Source organism: Portunus trituberculatus, unplaced genomic scaffold, assembly GCF_017591435.1.
Source record: "Portunus trituberculatus isolate SZX2019 unplaced genomic scaffold, ASM1759143v1 PGA_scaffold_204__15_contigs__length_355038, whole genome shotgun sequence".
Classification (NCBI taxonomy): domain Eukaryota; kingdom Metazoa; phylum Arthropoda; class Malacostraca; order Decapoda; family Portunidae; genus Portunus; species Portunus trituberculatus.
In genome coordinates, this window is record NW_025541372.1 from 84604 (window position 1) to 108818 (window position 24215).

The following is a 24215-nucleotide window of genomic DNA, read 5'->3' on the forward strand; positions in this document are numbered from 1 at the left end:
GTCAAGAACTTTATCATATCTGGCTGTCACATTTGCATATTTCCTGCTAATTTCACATTTCAGTCTCTCCTTCACCTGACCATTCTACATGACATATCTTAATACTTATAAATCAGGAGTAGGAACGTAACGAACTTTTTTACTTCAGTTTTAGAAACACCAATTTAATGCATCAAACTATCCACATCTGTGAGACGTTTCTTCCTACAGTTTTCTCCTTTCCTCCTGCAGCAGTGAACATGTTTTCTGCAGTAAGTATGTTGTAGTGTGATTCTTGTTGCTCGTCCACTTCAGTATGGTCTGTAAACAACTAATTCATTACTGCCTGGTTAGATTCAATGTTCAGGATCCAGGTGACTCCAAGTTGCCATCTTGTAATGGTGGCTCAACAGACATAAATCAGTGAACCAGGTAAATGAGAATGAATCTCTTCACTAAAACTATGATAATGTATGTCATAACGCCCACCTTCATGTGGCCGCTATTTCACTTCTTAACCTTTTACAACAATTGTTAAAACTGGTTTTTGACTGAAATTGATAAACTAGGTGTAAAATACATTTCGTGTTTTACCAGCCTTATGTTGAAACTATTGCCTAGGTAATATTAGTTTTACAAACAATAAATTATACTTCTACTTCTGACTAGTTGAAACTAGTTCTGGCTGATTATTCTGACTCTAACATATATATATATATATATATATATATATATATATATATATATATATATATATATATATATATATATATATATATATATATATATATATATATATATATATATATATATATATATATATATATATATATATATATATATATATATATATATATATATATATATATATATATATATATATATATATATATATATATATATATATGTATATATGATATGATATATATATATATATATATATATATATATATATATATATATATATATATATATATATATATATATATATATATATATATATATATACCTTCTCTCTATCAACATATTATTCTTATTGTGTGTGAAAGGTGACCTCACATGAAGTAAATGATCATTCTGGCAAAAAGCCACAGCTAATATGTTGAATTCCTCTTTATAAAAGTCAATATTTCAACACTTTAAGAATAGAAATAGGAAAACCAGATATACATTCTTTTTTTTCTGGAGACCTTTTTACACGTGTATGTTTGCCAGGTCTCCTCTACGACTGCTCGTACACATCATCACTTAATGTTCTCTGAACTCTTCCTGCATCCACCTCCACCTTGGTCTTCTCCGTCTCTGTCCTACCTCTATAACGCCTCTCTTCACTGTACCTCTTCCCTCAAACTACCCAGTCTTACATGTTCCTGTCTCTTCATATCTTCAATTCTGGAATACTCTTGTGGTACTTTGTCTCATTAAATATTCAATCTGACAGTGAGCCATGTGTGTCACCCTCTCTCTCAACCCTTCCTTTATAAATAGATATGGTGATCTTTAAACGTTTTCTCAATCTTTCTGAATTAGCTTCTTCAGTGAGATCAATTTCCTTGTGCGCTAATGCATTATTAGTTCATATAACTCTGCCGTGCCACACAATTAGTATAATCATTGTAAATACTAATAAACTTACAAGGAGAGTTTTTCGTAATGGCTGACTTAGAAATCACTTTGAACTTGTCCAAAACAATTACACCTTTATTTACTGTAAATGTGTGGCTTCTTCAATCCTGACTGACAGCTGGAGCCTACTTATGTATTGTAAGAGAAGGTTAAGGACTGTGGAAATGATTCACCTCTCATCACACACACACACACACACACACACACACACACACACACACACACACACACACACAGCTCGCCTTCATGAATTGTTGTGGTAATGTGGTAACTCTAATATATTGTTGCATATTTCCTTCCCTTGTTCTATGTTATTGTTATTATTATTATTATTATTATTATTATTATTATTATTATTATTATTATTATTATTATTATTATTATTGTTATTATTATCATTATCATCATCAGTATATGTCAAGTTTTGTTCTTTACACTGATTATATTTTGATCCCTAAGTATTCTGCTCTAAAAGTATTCTCTCTCTCTCTCTCTCTCTCTCTCTCTCTCTCTCTCTCTCATATATATAATATATATATATATACAGAAGCTGTAACATTCTATATATATATATATATATATATATATATATATATATATATATATATATATATATATATATATATATATATATATATAAGATATATATATAAATATATATATATATATATTCATATATATATATATATATATACATATATATATAATATATATATATATATATCTGTCTATTATGTTATTTGACATTATTATTTTCTCTAATAATAGCGTATATATATATATATATATATATATATATATACTATTCAAAGCGGCGCTGGGTAGCACCGTATGGTTGAGCTTCCTGTAGGTCGGAGGTCACCTGTGTCAGAATAAGCGGCGTGATGGGCCAGTGTCTGCAAGGAGTTTGGCGTTACAAGCATGGCCTGCCCAGAACTGCGTTCATTTCTTCTTTCCAGGTGCACCCGCGGACGTAAAAATAGTTAATATCCAATAGTTCGAGCCGTAGTTTTGTAGCGGACGGCAGCTCTTCCAGCATAGACTGGGCTCCCTTCGATGTGCCAGAACCCGTGGGACATGCTCCCCACGACCTGCGGCGATAAGCTGCACGGCAAGAGTGCGTTCATTTTGTCGTGTGCTCCAGCGATGTAGCACTGAAAAGGCGATCATTAGAGGATTCAGGTGCCTTGCATGTGTGTTCATCTGATATTTTGGGACAAAGCAGCCTCCAGCGGACTTGGACTGCCCAGTGCTGCTGTGGACAGGACGAGATCTCACGCGCACATGTTGCCTTTTTTTACTTGATGGGAACAAGTTACCAATTATCGAATTCGCTGCTTGAGACGCCCTCTGCTATGCCAGTATTGGCAGTGCATATCAATACACGGCCCGGTAGCCATTAATCTGTCGCGAACGTAATACGGCGAAAAAAGTGCGCCATGTTAAAGTGGACATAAGCCAATGGTCCTCCGTTCACCTGGTCGTCATGTCATGTCTCATCCTTGAGATGAATTCTACGCGTCATAGCCCTGTCAGATGTATATGCCCTTATACGCACAAATTCAGGAGAGAGTATGCACGAGCTACGACAGGGCTTTTCTCCGCCGGCTGTTCCAGTATGAATCGAGAGTGCCATCAACTCGGGTACTGGGTGATATCAGGCTTGCTGTAAGACAGACCATTTTAGCGCTAGCGCGGCGTCTGAGAAACCGCATGCTGTCAGTCTTCTCCCTTCTTCGGAATCCAGGCAGCATTTTTTCGTTTGGATTCAAACACTGACGATTCACAACCGCTCTATAACGCTCCAACGTCTCCTGATATGGCCAGGACAGGCTCCTAGCCAAGCGGTAGGAAGCTCAGCGAAATGAGAGCAGATATTTGGCTTGACCCGCGCTACAAGGCGAAGCCTGGCTTATTAGGTGAGGGACCGAATCCTTAGTCCCCTTTGGCCTACATGTTAAGCTGCGTCAAAAGGCCGCGTGCGTCTCACGGACTTGAGGACAGGACCCTTTCAGATACCATTGCTTTCATGGCGGTATTGACAACCATTGCTTGTTCATGTCTCCGGTTTCCATGCGAGAACAATGTTTTTCACCGTCATCAGGACCATTCCAGTGAAATCACTCCAAGTATGTGAATACTGTACTGAATATCCTTGGGATGGGAGGCAACTCCCTTAAAAGGATCGAGATAATTGTCCGTGCCATTGCGTTTATAAAATAAAACATAGATTCTTGAGACAACCATTGCTCTTGTAGTTGATTTTCAATATCATAGGCGAACTTTTCAAAGTTAGCCAAATGCCATCGCGACTTCTCCCCGGTCAGGTGGCTAGGATTAGTTTTGTCACTTCGCCTCCTTAGCCGATACAGACCTCCTTTATTACTCGTATGATGGCCTCAACAAGGCCGATAATTTAATGATTAATCCTAATTATTTTATTAACATTATTATTATTATTATTCTTATTCGTCGTGTCAACTGATGGGTCGCCTGCGTTCTGCATTATAAAGTTTCGACTCAGATGTTGACTCCTGGCAGTCTGCTGTACCAACCTCCTGATTGCGGGTAGTTGCTAATTCCTGTATGCCCGGGGTGCCAAAGCGGGTATGAATTTAGGTACTTTGTTCGCGAAATGTAAGCAAGCGGCCGACTTTCGAGGGACTCAGGATATGAGCACAAGCTTGTTGTTCTTTGACACATAAGGGCCCCTTTTCTAATTTGTAATCCGGTTGATTAGCAGCGCAGATCAAATTCTTTATCACAAAGCTTTCCGAGATCTGAAATGAATTATTATTGCCATACGAGTAAAACAATCCTTCTTACTGACCGCGTTAAACCTGTCACCCTTTTGCCAATAACTTGCCAGTAATGGTTTTTTTCGAGACGTCTTCTTTTGGCCCTGTAACCGTGTCTGGCGTGTGGAAGCAATCCCTCCCATAATCGTCAGTTGTTGGTGGCGACTTCATAACTGCTCGGGTCTGAACTTCAAAACTGAGCCTTGGTTGTTTTTCTGAGTAGCGTAGTTGCCAATTGTCCTTCGTAAAAGTGATTATAGGACTTTGTTTATTCTCCCACACTCCAGTCTGACCTTTCTGCCCAAAGCCGGTAAATGCCAGCTTCTCAAACGCACACACGGCCATTCATCGACACATTACTTTGCAGGGAATATGGCGGAATCACTATGCAAGGGTTATTTCCTTCCATCAGCATCCTTGTAAATCCCCGGTGGGAGCAACCTTTTTTTTTTTTCATGTGCATACGTTATAACTCATGGTTGTCTCTCGCCAGGCCTCAACTCAGCCTAGTCTAGGGGTCACGCACTGATATCCTGCCCATAGGATTTTCCCATGTGAAAAGCCCACATGGAGATTGAAATCCTGAGTACATAAACCCTATTGAAGCCGTACGAGGAGTAGCCAGCTGGTGCCTTCTGCACTTGGCCTATCACTAACCGCTATTTGTAGCAGGATCTAAGATGTCACTGAATGTCAAATAGAAAAACAATCAAATTCTGTGGTGTAACAATAGCCTGCAATGTAGGTATCCCAAGCTTCCACTGCTGCCGAATAATAATAATGCCGTGAATCACGTCCAAAGCCGAAGAACTCGCAAACTCAAATGTGGAATGAGTTACCAGTTGGGGCTGCCTTCACCCGACCATATTGCTGGACCTGAGGGCATGGTAAAATGACGGGCGGGATTGAACTAGGTGCAATGATTTTTCGAAGTTCATTTTAGCAAGGAACAGGTGGGAAGTAGCTGCGAAGCTCATAGTACCCTAGAGTCCGCCTCTTCGCTTTTTTTTTAGTACTACCATAGTAGTGTAGCGTTGCAGTGTAGTGGCATTGCCTAGTGCTGTAGCCAGCCCTGAGTATGCCGTATTCATGTTATTGGGGATTATATCCTTTTAAGGGAAAAAAATAAAGGTTGTACCCAAGATTATAGCAAATAAGCGGACCACATTGGGCAAAGTCCTTTTGTTTGCTACCGCGCCGCCCTAGTGCCATACGGTCAAATCATTGTAGTTCATGCCAAAGGACCTAATTACAAACTTGGAGGCGTAAACAAACAGTCCAGTTCCCTCCTGGTACAACGAAGTTCCCTATAATGATCCTGGCAAGTTATAACCATGCGTCAAGAAATAGGTCCTGTATCCGCAAAATCTCTCTCTCTCTCTCTCTCTCTCTCTCTCTCTCTCTCTCTCTCTCTCTCTCTCTCTCTCTCTCTCTCTCTCTCTCTCTCTCTCTCTCTCTATCGATATTTGTGAAAAACAGTGACAAATAGATGAAATCTCGAATTTCACAAAATATTCATGGCATATCACGTAACCGATGTAATCACTCTTTTTGGTCCAATGGAGACATTGTTTTTCCAAACGTTGCTTGTGGATGTTAAGAACATTATTGGACCTGAAAATCCCCAAGTTATCAAATTTAGCCATGGACATTTGACAAAATGTATGAAAAGCCCCAAATTTTGGGCATGACCTACTTTCGGCGACCTTTTGACCTCTGGTGACCTTCAGGGTCATGTGATGAAATATGCCTAGGTGTCACTTTAAAGCTGACATTCAGACAAAGAGAATAAGACCTAATTTGGGTCTATAGCCCTTCAGTTAACCGAGATATTGCAAATAGAGTTTCCCCTACCCCAAATTTGAATGTTTTAGAAAGGCGCTACCTCTCATCGAAAAAACGTCCCTCTAGAGTTGATGCAATCCGATCCAACTTGATAAAGCCTGTTTTGGGATGTCTCAGACCCCAACAAAGATGATCCAGGGGTCAGAAATTTTACAGCAGATGGGTAATTTCAAAACTGCTTTTTAGCCACTTTTCAGAGGGTGGCTCCCCGACTAGTGGAAGACTGTGGCCATCCCAGACTGTCATTTAACCCATGACTGGAGGATGCACAGGAGGTGGAGACATGCAGCCTCCAATTCCTCACCTGGAATTCTCCAGCCGAGTACCCGAACGCAGTTTAGCCGGCTGAGCGACGCCGTTGCCCAGGGTGTGACCACTGCTGTGCCCAAAGCAGCTTCTGGGAGCCATGCGTTCGAGCTGGGGTGTACGTGGGGACCAGGGTAATTCAGATCTCCCGTGACATCCCGGGGCGCCCATCCTCTTACCAAGGTGCTCCCCCTCCGTACACCCCCAGACACACACACACCCACACACACACACACACACACACGCGCGCGCGTACGTGGGGACCAGGTAATTCAGATCTCCCGTGACATGCCGTTGCGCCCATCCTCTTATCACAGTAAAAAATAATGTTTTTAGTAAAACGGAAAAACGGTGTTAATGAAAACGAAAGAATTGTTTTGTTGATTAAGATAAAACATTTCTGTTTTAAGGTGAACGCAACATAGCTTCGATTGTTTTCGCAAACACCTTCAGAAAAAAAAAAAGATTATATATTTAATAAATGTTTTCCAATAGGATTATATTGAACCAGCAAAAAAAGCTACAGGTAGACATAATCGTATTCTCTCCCTTTATTTAAAAAGATGATCAGGTGATGACTTAAGTGATTTTACACGTACTGCTCCTCCATTTGCCTCCATAATTTTCCAACAAAGCCAAGAAGGGTTTATATGTAAAATATATCAACAAAATAGATCTTGTTGGCAGGATGTGGCCAAATTATGAATCTTCAGAGTTATATGTTAGTGATGTTCTCTTAAAAACACTGGTGTTTAAAATGTAATGTACTGGACTTATCAAAATAAGTTATAATTTGAACGCATCATAAAACATGTTTTTTTTTTTTTTTTTATAAACATAGTGTTTTGAGTAAGAGGGGTCCATATCTTGCAATTAGATTATTGACAAGAGACTCAGTTGGTTACTTTTATTTATGAACATGTGTCTATGTATCTATCTATCTACCTATACATTATATATATATATATATATATATATATATATATATATATATATATATATATATATATATATATATATATATATATATATATATATATATATATATATATATATATATATATATATATATATATATATATATATATATATATATATATATATATATATATATATATATATATATATATATATATATATATATATATATATATATATATATATATATATATATATATATATATATATATATATATATATATATATATATATATATATATATATATATATATATATATATATATATATATATATATATATATATATATATATATATATATATATATATATATATATATATATATATATATATATATATATATATATATATATATATATATATATATATATATATATATATATATATATATATATATATATATATATATATATATATATATATATATATATATATATATATATATATATATATATATATATATATATATATATATATATATATATATATATATATATATATATATATATATATATATATATATATATATATATATATATATATATATATATATATATATATATATATATATATATATATATATATATATATATATATATATATATATATATATATATATATATATATATATATATATATATATATATATATATATATATATATATATATATATATATATATATATATATATATATATATATATATATATATATATATATATATATATATATATATATATATATATATATATATATATATATATATATATATATATATATATATATATATATATATATATATATATATATATATATATATATATATATATATATATATATATATATATATATATATATATATATATATATATATATATATATATATATATATATATATATATATATATATATATATATATATATATATATATATATATATATATATATATATATATATATATATATATATATATATATATATATATATATATATATATATATATATATATATATATATATATATATATATATATATATATATATATATATATATATATATATATATATATATATATATATATATATATATATATATATATATATATATATATATATATATATATATATATATATATATATATATATATATATATATATATATATATATATATATATATATATATATATATATATATATATATATATATATATATATATATATATATATATATATATATATATATATATATATATATATATATATATATATATATATATATATATATATATATATATATATATATATATATATATATATATATATATATATATATATATATATATATATATATATATATATATATATATATATATATATATATATATATATATATATATATATATATATATATATATATATATATATATATATATATATATATATATATATATATATATATATATATATATATATATATATATATATATATATATATATATATATATATATATATATATATATATATATATATATATATATATATATATATATATATATATATCTCTCTCTCTTCCTCTCCCACCCCTCTCTCTCTCTCTCTCTCTCTCTCTCTCTCTCTCTCTCTCTCTCTCTCTGTGTGTGTGTGTGTGTGTGTGTGTACTTACAAATCATAATTAACTTAAACTCCTCTCCCAATTTCTTTTCCCCACACGCCCTCCCTCGTGTTCTTGTGAATTATTCGCCTAGAGAATAATTGACGAAATTTCACTACTATCATCGTTATGTTGAAGTCAACTTCCCATATAATTGATCTAATATTTTCCACTAGATATGTCCGTTTCTACAATTAATGGAATGTAACTTAAATTTCTGTCATAATTTTAGTGTTTAAGTCGAGCATCATGACATTCGAACACGAGGAAGACGTTTCACCCATCCGCCACCCCGCCAAATTTCCTCATTCACTCAGTCACTGTGTGCTTTGTGTAGTGGGTGGTCATTAACCATTGTAAGTACTGCGTACTCGTTTTCCCTCCCTCCTCCCTACGGTTTAGCATCATCCAAAGTGAATTAATGCCTTTTATCTATATAGTGCTAAATACTCAGTGCTATAATTATATCATCTATTTTTTATTAATGATTAATGATGCTCAGATCTACGGACGGCAGAAGCTGTACACCAAAACACAACGTCCATCACGCATTCACCCCTCCTTCCCAGTGATTTCTATAATGTTTGGTTTCGTTTGCATACATAAGATTCTTGTGTAGTGTTTTATATTCTTATGCGAACTAGGAAATATTTTTAGCTACACAGTGAAAAGCGGCAAATTCAATTAATCAAACTTTTAATGGTTAGGTTAGGTGAGGCAGGTTATTGTTACAGACCCGTGAGCGAAGCGAACGCACACATCAGTTAAACCTGTGGCCGCAACACTGCATTAAACAGCTTAATTAGTCTTATATCGGGGCATCTCCAGGCACGGACGTATCTGCGCCTTGTATAGCGTGATGATGCCGTGTGGGTCAAGCGTTCCCGCCACCCTTCGCAGGGCAGAGACTCTTAGAGACGCCTGTCGGGTGACTGCACCTACATGGCCGTCGAAGCGCAGGCAGCGGTCCACCGTCACCCCTAAGACCTTGATGTGGTCCTGGAGAGACAGAGCCTTGCCTCCAAAGCACAGTTGCTCTGAGACCGCTCTGGAGGCTCCTGGCGACCGCGAGATGACCATCGCCTGCGTCTTCTCAGGTGCAAAGGAGACTTGCCACGTTTCTCCCCATTGCTCCACCATCCGTAGCTGCTTGTTTAGCTGCCGGACAGCGCTCTGGCTATCAAGGCGGTACATGATACAGAGGAGGAGATCTCTGTTGTCTTCCAGTACCACCCTGAAGAACAGTGCTTCCGTTTGAAGAGGAACCGTCACCTCAAGTTCCTGGGTTTGGAGGCCGTCCCTAAAGCAAGCTGCCACCCCTCTGTGGTGTTTACATACTTTTATGTACAATTGTCGTTCGGGGTTCTTCTGGGTTCACACTTTGTTTTGAAGTTTCATTAGGGTTTGTAATGTTTCATTATGTTTCATTTTGTTATGTTTCTTTGTTTCGATATCTCGAACTTGTATGTATGTGAAGCTTCATGTTAGTTTACTTCTTTGTGCTGGATTAATGCTGGGATCAGTTCACTCCAGCTACTCGTCTTGTACATAGCTCTGATTACTGCTAAGTAAAGCCTTGAGAAGAGTTGAGTCTCTCTCTCCTTGGTATACAACAATTTACTTAGCAGTACATCGCTGGAGATGGAGAGGTTGCTACGTCCTGAAAGATTTGAAGGCTCCCGTGACACCACTCCTGCACAGTGGACGCACTGGCTCCGCACCTTCACTAACTTTGTGGACTCCATCACACCAGCGCCAGACAAACTGAAATTACTGATCAACTACATCGCGCCTGAAGCTTACTCTCACATATCAGACTGTACTACATACGCTGCAGCCATCGATATTTTGAAGACTGTGTATGTGAAGCCTACGAATGTGGTTTTTGCTAGACATCAGCTGGCTACTCGTAGTCAACGACCAGATGAGTCCATCAACGCCTTCGTCCACTCCTGAAGATCCTCTCCAAGGACTGTGAATTCAAGCAAGTTACTGCTGACACTTATACTGAAGAAGCAGTTCGCGATGCCTTCATCACCGGCCTTACCTCTCCTAACATACGCCAACGCCTGCTAGAGAAGGATTCGTTGACTCTTAGCGAAGCCATACAACTCGCCAGAAGCCTCGACTCTGCCCAACGCAATGCTGAAGAATACTCGTCTCCTACTGTTCCAGGGAGTCTACCTACTGCTGCTCCCGTTATCGCCACTACTGATGCCGTCTCTGCTACGCCACTCAGCCCTACCTCGCAAACTTCTGCTGCTGCTGCTGCTGTTTCGAAGGTTGGAACGTGCTACTTCTGTGGAGGTAGGAGACACCTTCGGTCTCTTTGCCCTGCTCGTCAATCTGAGTGTCGACAATGTGGCAAGACGGGACACTTCGCCAAAGTCTGCATGTCGCGAAATGGTTGGAAATCAAGAAGGATCTCCTCTACTTCTGCTGCTGCGGCGCTGGCTTCGGAATCACTCGCCCAACGCTGTGATCACTGTGCTCATAGTCCTGCAGATGACTCTCCAGTACTGGCTTCTGTTAGTACTCCTCGATGTTCCACCATTCCTGTAAGTGCTAATGGCTTAATGGTGAATTCCCTCGTTGACAGTGGCAGTACTATCAGCTTTATCCATCCTAAAGTAGTTAAAGCTTTGAGCATTGAAGTGCATCCTTCACGATCTGACGTTACTCTTGCTAGCTGTGAAACTTCCACTACATTGGGCCACTGTTTTGTCGATCTAACAGTGAAAGACAATCATTATCCTCATATCAAATTGGCTGTACTTCCACAATTGTGTTCAGAGATTATCTTGGGTCAAGACTTCATGGAAAAGCATCAGTCAGTGGAATTTACTTTGAGTGGCCCTTACCCAAATTAACTGTATGTGGTGTAGCTTGTATGAAACTCGATCCACCCTCACTGTTCCCTAACCTCGCTCACAATGTTAAGCCTATCTCTACGCCAACCCGTAAGTTTTCAAAGGATGACGAGAGTTTTATTCATATGGAAGTGAAATCTTTACTACAAAAGGAGTTATAGAAAGCAGTCAATCCCCATGGAGAGCTCAAGTCCTAGTTACAAGTGACGAAAGACACAAAAGACGCATGGTAGTAGATTATTCAAGAACAATAAATCGCTTTACACAGCTTGATGCTTACCCAATGCCCCGAATACATGACCTAGTACACAAAATGGCCAAGTATAGAGTGTTCAGTAAAATTGATCTCAAGAGTGCTTACCACCAGGTACAACTTAGAGATTCTGAAAAGCAGTACACAGCATTTCAGGCTGATGGGAAGTTATACCATTTCAATAGGATACCTTTTGGCTTAACTAACTCTGTTGCTGTTTTCCAGAGAATAATGGATTCAATCATAGCAGACTGTGGATTGAAGCGACGTACGCTTACATCGATGATGTAATCATATGTGGAGAAGGACAGGAAGACCATGACAGGAATCTACAGCGATTTAATGAAGCTGTCTCTAAGTATAACCTTTCTTTAAACTCAAATAAGTGTCAGTACAGTCGTACAGAAATTAACTATCTTGGATACAGTATATCTAACGGTTGCCTCCGCCCTGATCCTGATCGTTTACAACCTCTAGTAGAACTACCCATTCCCGATAATCAGCCTGCTCTTAAACGAGCCCTTGGACTGTTCTCTTACTATTCAATATGGATCCGCAATTACTCTCAGCGTATTCAGCCACTCTTATACAATGTATCATTCCCTCTTAGCACAGCGGCTGTTAACTGTTACAACGCACTTAAGGAAGACATATGCAAAGCCTCTGTTGCTGCTTTTGACGAGACTTTGCCATTTCAGATAGAGACAGACGCTTCATCCGTCTCTATAGCTGCCAGCCTTTCCCAACTAGGTCGACCAGTAGCGTTCTTTTCTAGAACATTGACCAGTTCTGAAAGATTGCAACCGGCGGTAGAGAGAGGCTACAGCTATCATAGAAGCTGTGCGTAAATGGAGACTATTCATTATAGGTCGGAGATTCACTATCATCACTGATCAACAAGCAATTTCATTCATGTTCAGTTCGAAGCACACATCAAAAATAAAGAATGATAAAATTCTAAGATGGCGTCTTGAGCTCTCCGAATACACTTATGATATCAAGTACCGACCCGGCTCAGAAAATGCTCCATGTGACACTCTATCGCGTGCGTGCTCTATAACTACTAATGCTAGCTCTGCTTCCTGGAAGAAATACATACCAAATTGTGCCATCCTGGAATCACTAGGTTATATCATTTTGTAAAGATTAAGAACTTGCCTTTCTCTTTAGAGGACGTAAAGAAAGTCTGTAATCAGTGTACTGTTTGTGCTGAACTAAAGCCTAACTTCTATAGACCTCCCGACAGTAACCTCATCCGTGCTATGCAACCATTTGATCGCATTTCCATCGATTTCACAGGTCCAAAGCCATCCTGTACTAAGAATAAATACCTACTTGTCATGGTTGACGAATACTCCAGATTCCCTTTTGCCTTCCCCTGTTCTGATATGTCTTCTCTAACTGTAATTTCTTGTTTACATAAGCTATTCTCTATTTTTGGTTGTCCTTCTTCAGTCCATTCTGACAGAGCAGCTCAGTTTATGTCTCAAGATGTATCTGAATTCTTAAGGAATCATGGCATAGTAATGACTCACTCTACCCCTTATCACCCTACTGGTAATGCACAGTGTGAGAGAACAGTTGGTAACTTATGGAGAACTGTACGCCTGGCTTTGAAGTCTCTCAAATATCCAGAATGTAAATGGGAATTAGCTTTAGATTCAGCACTCCATTCTATCCGGTCATTGCTTTGTACTTCCACGAACCAAACCCCTCATGAAAGACTATTTTCTTTCCCTAGGAAATCTTTTAACGGTCATTCATTACCATCTTGGCTTACGTCGCCCGGACCAGTGTTGCTGCGGAAATTCGTCCGCACCTCTAAATCTGATCCATTAGTGGAAGAGGTCGACCTTGAGAGCGCGACACCTCATTATGCCCATATACGCTACCCGGACGGACGACAATCTACGGTCTCCACTAAGGATCTCGCTCCTACTCCAAGAGATCCAAACCCAGTTCACGTGCCCTGTAGCAGGAGACCGCCGGAGTTACCAGTTCACGTACCAGTGACCCCACTTCTGATGAGTGTACTACCGATCAAGACTCTGGGAGGATCAACTACCCTACGCCTGATAACAAGGAGTCTAAGGGCATCACAGATGACTGTACAGCTGAAACTCTTCTGCCACCCTCACCTACTAGAGTCGAACCTTTGAGGCGTTCGACCAGGGTTAGGAAGCCTCCCGATAGATTAGGATATTAGTGCTTTCTGAAATGTTTGTGTATGTGTGTGAGTGAGGTTACTTCATTAAGAGGGGGAAAATGTGGTGTTTACATACTTTTATGTACAATTGTCGTTCGGGGTTCTTCTGGGTTCACACTTTGTTTTGAAGTTTCATTAGGGTTTGTAATGTTTCATTATGTTTCATTTTGTTATGTTTCTTTGTTTCGATATCTCGAACTTGTATGTATGTGAAGCTTCATGTTAGTTTACTTCTTTGTGCTGGATTAATGCTGGGATCAGTTCACTCCAGCTACTCGTCTTGTACATAGCTCTGATTACTGCTAAGTAAAGCCTTGAGAAGAGTTGAGTCTCTCTCTCCTTGGTATACATAACATAATATACTAATTCTAAATATTTGGCCCATTAACAGGGCTAAGTCCTGCATCGAATTCCTCTACAATCTGTAATCCCCATACATGGGGATCATGTCTTGTTTAACTATAGTAAATTTCTTATAAAAACTATCATGCAGCGCTATACATAATTATAAATCTAATAAATTTAAGTGCTTATCTAATCTGTTTTTAAACATTGTCAAACTAGTGCTATTTACAACCGTCTCTGGCAATGCATTCCAGAAGTCTACCACCCTATGACTAAAGAAATATTTTCTTATATCTAACCTGCAGCCTTGCTTTCTAATCTTCCTGCCATGATTTCTAGTCCTACTTCCCTCCTCTAAGGTAAAGAAAGATCTCACATCTATGTAGTTTGTATCTGAGAACATTTTAAATAACTCTATCATATCCCCTCTTATACATCTCCTCTCAAATGAAAACATGTTTAATGCCTTTAATCTATCTCTATACTCCAGGCGCTTCAAAGCTGGTATCATCCTAGTTGCTCTTCTCTGAACTGCTTCTAACATGTTGATATCCTGCCTATAGTGGGGTGACCAGGCCTGTATGCAATACTCTAAATGGGGCCTAACATAGGAATTATATAAGCTACGCACCACTTCCTTACTTTTATAACTAACATTTCTATTTATAAAACCCAGGATCCTATTTGCCCTATTTCTTGCTTCTAAACATTGCTTTGAAAATTTCATAGTCCTGTCTATCACTACTCCTAAATCCTTTCCTTCATCTACTGCCTCTAGCCAACATCCCTCCATCTCATAGTTAAAGTTTGTGTTGTCTTTACCTAAATGCATAACCTGACACTTTTTAGAATTAAACTCCATCTGCCACCTGTCTGCCCATGCTATCAGCCTGTCCAGGTCTCGTTGTATTCTGTAATTGTCCTTTTCACCCTGTACTGCACATGCTATCTTAGTATCATCTGCAAACTTTGATACTTTGCTACTAATTCCTATATCTAAATCGTTAATGTACACCAAGAAAAGAAGAGGTCCTAGCACTGATCCTTGGGGTACCCACTAACTCACTTCCTTCCACTCAGACATTGCCCCATTTAATACTACTCTCTGTTTCCTTTCAGAAAGCCATTCACTAATCCAATCAACTAACCTACCCCCTATCCCATGTAGTCTCAATTTGTAAACTAGCCTCCTATGCGGTACCTTATCAAACGCCTTGCTAAAATCTAGATATATAACATCTATGCTATTTCCATCATCTAACTCCTTGGTAATATATTCTAAGATATCGAGCAAATTTGTAAGACAGGACCTCCCTGATCTAAAGCCATGTTGGGTATCTCTAATTAATCTATTCTCATTTAAATGCTCCCAAATACTACCTCTAGGATCTTACATACTATACTAGTTAAACTGATCGGTCTATAATTATTCGCATCATCCTTCCTACCTTTTTTAAATATTGGAGTAACATTAGCTAACTTCCAGTCCTGTGCCCAGACTGTGGTTGCCAAGTTGGGGCTTGACAGGGTAGAAAGGGCTGAAAAGTCTGCTGCGGCTGGGGATGTTGCCAGAGTGAAGGCTGGGAGGGCTGGGAAGGTCTGCGGGGGTTGATGTTGCTGCTGCCGGCCCAAGCCATTCGCCATGACCCTCCTTAGCCTTTCTTCCTGGCGCTGAAACATCTCTTCCTGGCGTCAAACATTTCCTCCTGCCGTCGGTCAGCAGCACGAGTTCGGCACCTTTCTGTCAAGTGTCAGGTCTTTGGCAGTACTCGCAGCGAATCCTGGGCGCCCCCATTTGAGCCTCTGAGATCCTGAGATCACGCAGCCGGCCCATTTGATGTGGCGTAAGGGGTCCGGCAGACGTCATGGGGGCATGGTGAGTGTGGGAGGCGTCGCGGGGCTGGAGGTTCTGCCTGCTGCTGGCCACGCTTTTCTGCTTTTCTTCTTTTTCTTTTTGGCTGCATTGATGCCGTTGCTGATATTGTTTTCACTGCTGGTGCTGTCATCCTCGTTGTTGTTGCTGATGTTGTTGTTGTTGTTTCTGCCACTGCTGCTGCTGCTTTCACTGTGGTTGTTTCTGCCACTGTCGCTGCCGCTGCTGCCGCTGTTGTTGCTGTTTTCACAGTTATTTTCCTGCTTTCATTATTATTGCTGCTACTGCCACTGTTGTTTCCGTTGCCAGCCCTGCTGACGCTGCTGTTACTGCTTCCGCCATCGTCATCGCCGCGGCGGTCACGCTACTCCTGTCTCCGCTATCGGCTCTCTCTCTCTCTCTCTCTCTCTCTCTCTCTCTCTCTCTCTCTCTCTCTCTCTCTCTCTCTCTCTCTCTCTCTCTCTCTCTCTCTCTCTCTCTCTCTCTCTCTCTCTCTCTCTCTCTCTCTCTCTCTCTCTCTCTCTCTCTCTCTCTCTCTCTCTCTCTCTCTCTCTCTCTCTCTCTCTCTCTCTCTCTCTCTCTCTCTCTCTCTCTCTCTCTCTCTCTCTCTCTCTCTCTCTCTCTCTCTCTCTCTCTCTCTCTCTCTCTCTCTCTCTCTCTCTCTCTCTCTCTCTCTCTCTCTCTCTCTCTCTCTCTCTCTCTCTCTCTCTCTCTCTCTCTCTCTCTCTCTCTCTCTCTCTCTCTCTCTCTCTCTCTCTCTCTCTCTCTCTCTCTCTCTCTCTCTCTCTCTCTCTCTCTCTCTCTCTCTCTCTCTCTCTCTCTCTCTCTCTCTCTCTCTCTCTCTCTCTCTCTCTCTCTCTCTCTCTCTCTCTCTCTCTCTCTCTCTCTCTCTCTCTCTCTCTCTCTCTCTCTCTCTCTCTCTCTCTCTCTCTCTCTCTCTCTCTCTCTCTCTCTCTCTCTCTCTCTCTCTCTCTCTCTCTCTCTCTCTCTCTCTCTCTCTCTCTCTCTCTCTCTCTCTCTCTCTCTCTCTCTCTCTCTCTCTCTCTCTCTCTCTCTCTCTCTCTCTCTCTCTCTCTCTCTCTCTCTCTCTCTCTCTCTCTCTCTCTCTCTCTCTCTCTCTCTCTCTCTCTCTCTCTCTCTCTCTCTCTCTCTCTCTCTCTCTCTCTCTCTCTCTCTCTCTCTCTCTCTCTCTCTCTCTCTCTCTCTCTCTCTCTCTCTCTCTCTCTCTCTCTCTCTCTCTCTCTCTCTCTCTCTCTCTCTCTCTCTCTCTCTCTCTCTCTCTCTCTCTCTCTTCTCTCTCTCTCTCTCTCTCTCTCTCTCTCTCTCTAACGGTTTGGTCCATTTCAGGAATGCATGCGTAAGAAATATTTGCTTCATAACAATCAGTTGTAGTTACTTTGCTTATGTGCAAAATTTAAATACTAAAATTCTTAGTACTGTTGCCTTATGTTAATACCTTTTTAGTATAATTTTACTGCACAAATTTTGATGAACTCAGAATTGAATAATGGTATCTTTATTTCATTAGATGATTTTAACAGTCACAATTTCTACGTTATTCGTGATGCTGTTTTAGTGATGAAGTCATGATCAAAGTTTTTTCCTTCATATAGGTACGCTTTTATTTATTTTTTATTTTTCTATTTAATTAATTTGACAAATGTATGATCCTAGAGTTTTGTAATTAGGTACATATTGATCCGTAGAATAATATGTATGTACTAGTGGTTAGCGCGACTGACTCACTCAGGAGGTACCGGGTTCGATTCCCGCGAAAGGATGGATAAAAATAGCTGGGCAATTTTTCCTCCACACCCTAAGCTTCTGTCCACCCAACAGTAATGGGTAGTTGTGACACCGTTTCCTGGTAAGGTAAGCTGTGGTAGCCACGATGTCACAGTAGCCCTGTGTTCCGAGGTGTTGGATTCAATCCACCACAGGCTCAAAGGCCAATGAGAAGGGAGATGAGCGCTCGTGGCTACGTACGCACTGCAACAGCGTATGCCCCAACTTTACCTTTACTAGGATATGACTAATATCAGAATCTATCCATTTTTTTTACACATTTTGTAGCATGCTAACGTACTTGCAATTTCACCAATGTACTCCACGCTTGCAGATATTCTACCACCAAGCGGAGCGGGATCGCTTCTACTGTAAACGGGTGACACACTAGGAAATTTTGGGAGTTTACTTCAGGTACGGTTGTAAACAGTGCTATATATATATATATATATATATATATATATATATATATATATATATATATATATATATATATATATATATATATATATATATATATATATATATATATATATATATATATATATATATATATATATATATATTCACTGTCAGTTCACATTAATGCATCACAATTCCCTTACTCTAGAATTGTAGGAAAGTATATGAATACCATACTAACAAAATGAGTGGCACTGGTCTTCATGTATGTTCAATGTGTTCCTTTGAGAGTTATGAATTCAGGAGATTTAAATCTCATGAATTGCGAATGCACAGAAACAGCCCGGATTTTAAAATTTCATGTTGCTATGAACCCTGTGCATATTCAACGAAAAGCTGGAATGCCTTTAAAATGCATGCATCCAGGTATCACACTGAAAGAAACACAAACTTGGATGCAGATAACCCGCTAGCTGCAGTTGTAGACTTTTCTTTTAATGATCCAATGATCGAGACTTTAGTAGACAAAGATGCAAGTAGTTTCAATGTAACAGAAATAAAAAATGCAGAATTTGCTCTCAAACTAGAGACAGCACAAAATTCCACAGGTGTCCATTGATACTATAATAGAGCATACATCCCAATTGATTTCACATCACATTTCAGAAGTAGTTAACAGTGTTAAGACTCATTTACAACCAAAACTGTCATCTGAAGACTTGAACTTTGTAAACGGATTTATTAAAGATGTTAAACTTAGTAATGTTGAGAATGAATACAACAGAAAAAAGTACTACACCAATTATTGTAACCTCGTACAACCACAGGAAGTACTCCTAGGAACAGAGTTTAAAGCTGTTAAAGGACACTTAAGAGAAGTGAAGAGGTATGGATATTGCATTCCGTTGCACGAAACTCTGCAGGCTTTAATTAATCTCCCTGAAATAAATGCAGCAGTTTCGACTCCACATTACTCGGAATCCAGCATGATGAAGGATGTGTGTGATGGAGCGTACATGCGTACACATCCATTGTTTAGAAAGGACCCAAATGCTCTTGCCATAATTCTGAATCACGATGACATGGAAGTTGCTAATCCCCTCGGGAGTCATGTTAAAAAATAAACTGGCAATGTTTTATTTTTCTCTTGTGAATATTCCACCGCAGTTTCGTTCCAAGTTGGCAACCATTCAGCTAGTTGCTATAGCTAGAAGTAGGGACCTTAAAAAACATGGAGTTGACAAGTTATTGGAAAATTTTGTTTCCACACTGAATGAATTGCAAAGCAAAGGAATCAAATTCAAGGTAGGCACATCAGAACGTCTCATGTATGGAGCTTTAGTAATGGCGCCATGACACCCTTGCAGCTCAGTGGATAGGGGGCTTTAAAGAAGGAGTAGGCTTTGCAGTGAAACCATGCAGAACTTGTAAAATAACACAGACTGAGGCAAGGACACAATTCTCTCTTGAATCGAGAGAACGAACCCTGGTAAAACTCAATGAAAAACTTGAAAATCTTGAGTTGGTAAGTCAAAAGTCTAAAGAATACTGGAGTAAAATCTGGGGCATTAAATCAAAAAGTGTGTTGTGCAGGATAAACGAAATCCCTTGAACAAGTGCCTTGTTCATGATCCAATGCACATTTTAACTGAAGGAATTGTTCCCTATGAAACAGCAATAATGTTACATGAATTCATTTTTGTAAAAAATTATTTCACACTTGATTACTTGAATAATCAAATAGACAGCTTCCCTTATAGTTATTTGGATAAATTCAACAAACCTGAACACATAGAACGAAAGAACTTACTAGACAAAAAGCTGAAGCAAACCTCAGCTTCAATGTTGACAATGTGCTATATTATGCCATTCTTAATTGGTGAGAAGGTGAGGGAAGACGATGAGCAATGGAAGAATTTTTTACGAATTATTCAAATAACAATACTGGCCACTTCCCCAAATGCAGATCTTGATACTGTGGGCCAACTAGACCAGCTTGTTAGCAGCCATCACTATAAATTTCAAGAACTTTATCCCACAGAATCCATCACACCAAAGTTTCATTACTGTTTGCATTTGTCAAATCTGATTAAGCAATTTGGTCCAGGTCGTAATCAGTGGTGCCTGCGCTTTGAAGGAAAACGTGGATTTTTCAAACAAAAAAAAGTGGCATAATTTTAAGAATTTACCAAAATAAATGGCTGATTTTCATCAGAAGTACATGTGCTACAGAATGTTAGGCTCTAGTCCGATGCTTTTGGATCATGCAGTAAATTTCCTTTATTCAGGCGATTTAGTGAAAAATGGTAGCGTAATAGATATTGAGAAGGATCTTCCAGGATTGAAAGAACAGTGTCTGAATTTATTCACAAAGCACCATTTGAATACTGCATATCCACTAACAGGTTACATATCACCTGAAGTTTGCCTTCATGGGCACACCTATAAACCTGGAATTATTTTGCATCTTAATTATGTAGAAGGTGTTCCAACTTTTGGTCTTGTGCTTCAAAACCTCATACATGACAGCATGAAGTTTTTCATATTGGAAAACTTGATTACTTCAGGATTTGATGGCCATTATAATGCATATGTTTTGAAAGCTACTGGAAATAAAGTAGTACAGAGTTTTATTGATATTGAAAACAAGTGGCCTTTGAGTGTATACCATGTCAACAATGAAATGTATGTTACTAACCGATATTGTCACTTTGTTGAATTTATATAGACCTATGGTAACAGTCATGAGCATGACGTTACACTGCATCATAGGAGAAGGAAAACTCTGATATAAAACCACCTGCTGCTTTATAGGTTGTGTCTACATATTTAAGGCTGTATCACACGTGCACATTTTCCTGCGACATCGTGTTGTGCAACATCATTTCCGACGACCTGCCGTCCTCGGAAATTATCAAAGACCGTCGTTTATTTTTCTGCGACTACAACAATTAAACAATTGTCTTTGATAATTTCCAAGGATGGCAGGTCGTCGTAAATGTTGTCGCAGGAAAATGTGCCTGTGTGATATGGCCTTAAGATGAATTGTAGGAGAAGGATCACTCTATTAAACAAATAATTAAGTGCGAGGGGGACAGGATCCCCTACACTGTATGGTCTCCCAGAAACAGTGGGCACACCACACACAGAGAGTGGAGTGTATAGACACCCTTAAAACCACTAGATTGCGCCCTCTCTGGGGTGTACCCTTTTGGCCTAGGTATATAGATGGATGGATTGTAACAAACTAATGAAAAAAGAAAAAAGATAAGAAAAAACATGGAAGGGCAATTTAACCTAAACCTATCGGAATTATTAAACGCTTCATATCAGTCAGTATCTATGATGCATTTGTGTGTTCCATTGTGTGAAGCATATATGTATGTATGCATATATGTCAAAACTGATTTACAACTGTCTCAACTTTATTCCTAAAAATGCTCCAGAATGCCAGTTTTCCGTATTTGGTGTGCTGATCGCATCATAAGGAAATCGGTTGTGTCAGTAGCAGAAATTGAAGAACTAAAGAAAAAAAGGTAAGAAAATTTATGCATGTGCAAGTAATCTGCAATGTTTATTTTTCTTTATTTCTTTCCAGATACTTCCTTGACGCTATTCAATAACAGATTGGCTTCCAGACGTCCTTTTATCAAAACTTTTATTTCATCAGATAGTCTTTGTCCCCAACTATTACTGTATATCAAGGTTCCCTTATTTTTGTATTATTTAGTGGGGTTTTCTGTGTATTTTAGAAACGTAATGATGGACACCCATATATGCAACTGCTCTGCCCATTTTGCGTATAAATAGTTTTCAACAGTTTTTCTTTCAACAGCAACACAAAAACTCGGTTTGGAGTTGGTAGGACCTACGAAGTTAGTTCTAGAGAAATGTGGTACAGAAGTGGACGACGATGAGGTGTTGGAAGAAATTGCTGATGAAGTCTTACTATTGTTGGCTGATGGAGAAACTTATACACCATCTGTAGCTCAGCAAATACCTGACTCTACTCGAAGTTTGGTAACATGTACTACAGGCGATGTACTTCAACCCAGCAGGAGTGCAAGTGACAACGAAAAGGCAAGCACAAGTTCAAGTGAGACAGAGGCATATGCCAGTCACAAATCATGTAACACATTATGTAAGTACGTCATAACGTTTTTCATTGTAAAGAAAGATATGTTCCTCACTGAAATAGATGACCACACAGCTTGTTTTAGTAATATTTAGAATATGGTCTCTTGTTAAAGTTGAAGCTTTTATAGGAACATACTTCCATCAATAAATTTTATATTTAGTTAGAGGGAAGCATTACTTTACAGGTAGTTTTAACTTGTTGTTCTGTCAAAAGCCGAGTCTACAAGCACCATGACATGACACAATTAGCAACTTTTTTATGCTTGCTTTATTGCAGCATTGCCTTTGCCAGAACTCTCACGGGCAACCCGAGATGACTTACAACAGGGAGATAAATCAAGACGGGTCTGGTTGCAGCTGATAGAAGAATCCAAGAACTACTACTTGAAGTATTGCCCTCTGCTTGATGAAAACCCTTAAGCTACGGTTACACTAGCCACTGCTACCCCTGGGCCCAGCCTTGGGCCTGGGTTTACAAGGCAAGTGGTTTCACATAGCCCAGCCCCAGTCCTGGGCACTCTTGATCTTGATTTTGATACTTGGTGCGCCGATCTAAACAAAGCGCATCAGACCTCAAGATGGCTTCTCTAGGAGACTATATATGGCCTCTTGTGGCCACGCAATGGACTTTTCAACAGAAGCCATGTTTAAAACCTTGCCCTGCAGCGTGTGTTTGTTTACATCTGAGGATTTCCCAGGTCAAGCGAGGGATGATGTTTTCTAATAATTTGTGTGCAGCTAATTATAACTAATCATGCATGAAAATAAATAAATTGCATATATAGTGATATAATATCTAGATATTTTATTATTTAGGAAAATTTGGGTTTAGTTATTTGCGTGAATAATATAGTCTCTTAGTTCCTAGTGGTGTGCCCAGGCCTAGAGCTGGGGAGAAAACGGTCTGGCGCGTCCACTCAACTTTGCCCTGGGCTGGGCGATTTAGCCAGGGCTGGGCGCCCAGCCCCGGCTAAATCGCCCAGCCCAGGGTATCAGTGACTAGTGTAACCGCACCTTTATGCGGCATACAAGATTATTGGAGAGAAGATGTTAGCTGCTTACCCTAGTATCGAGAGGAAGGAAACATAAATGGGTAAGATTTTTTCTTTTTAATCTACAATACACACTTCCTTCATAAATGTCCACTTTCAATGAATTC

The 24215-nt window shown here is 38.3% G+C and overlaps 1 protein-coding gene and 1 long non-coding RNA gene across 2 annotated transcripts; both read left to right on the plus strand.

Annotated features, from left to right (window-relative positions):
• Positions 1–11144: 11144 nt before the first annotated feature.
• On the plus strand, positions 11145–14467 carry LOC123500336. Its single transcript, XM_045249040.1, has 2 exons — positions 11145–11743; positions 14050–14467. Exons 1-2 carry the CDS (start codon positions 11328–11330, stop codon positions 14465–14467), a joined length of 834 nt encoding a protein of 277 aa, XP_045104975.1. The 5' UTR covers positions 11145–11327.
• A 7744-nt stretch (positions 14468–22211) lies between these two features.
• Positions 22212–24011, plus strand: LOC123500342. Its single transcript, XR_006673266.1, has 3 exons — positions 22212–22455; positions 22755–23060; positions 23334–24011. It is a non-coding gene; the product is annotated as an uncharacterized LOC123500342 (long non-coding RNA).
• The last annotated feature ends 204 nt before the right edge of the window (positions 24012–24215 follow it).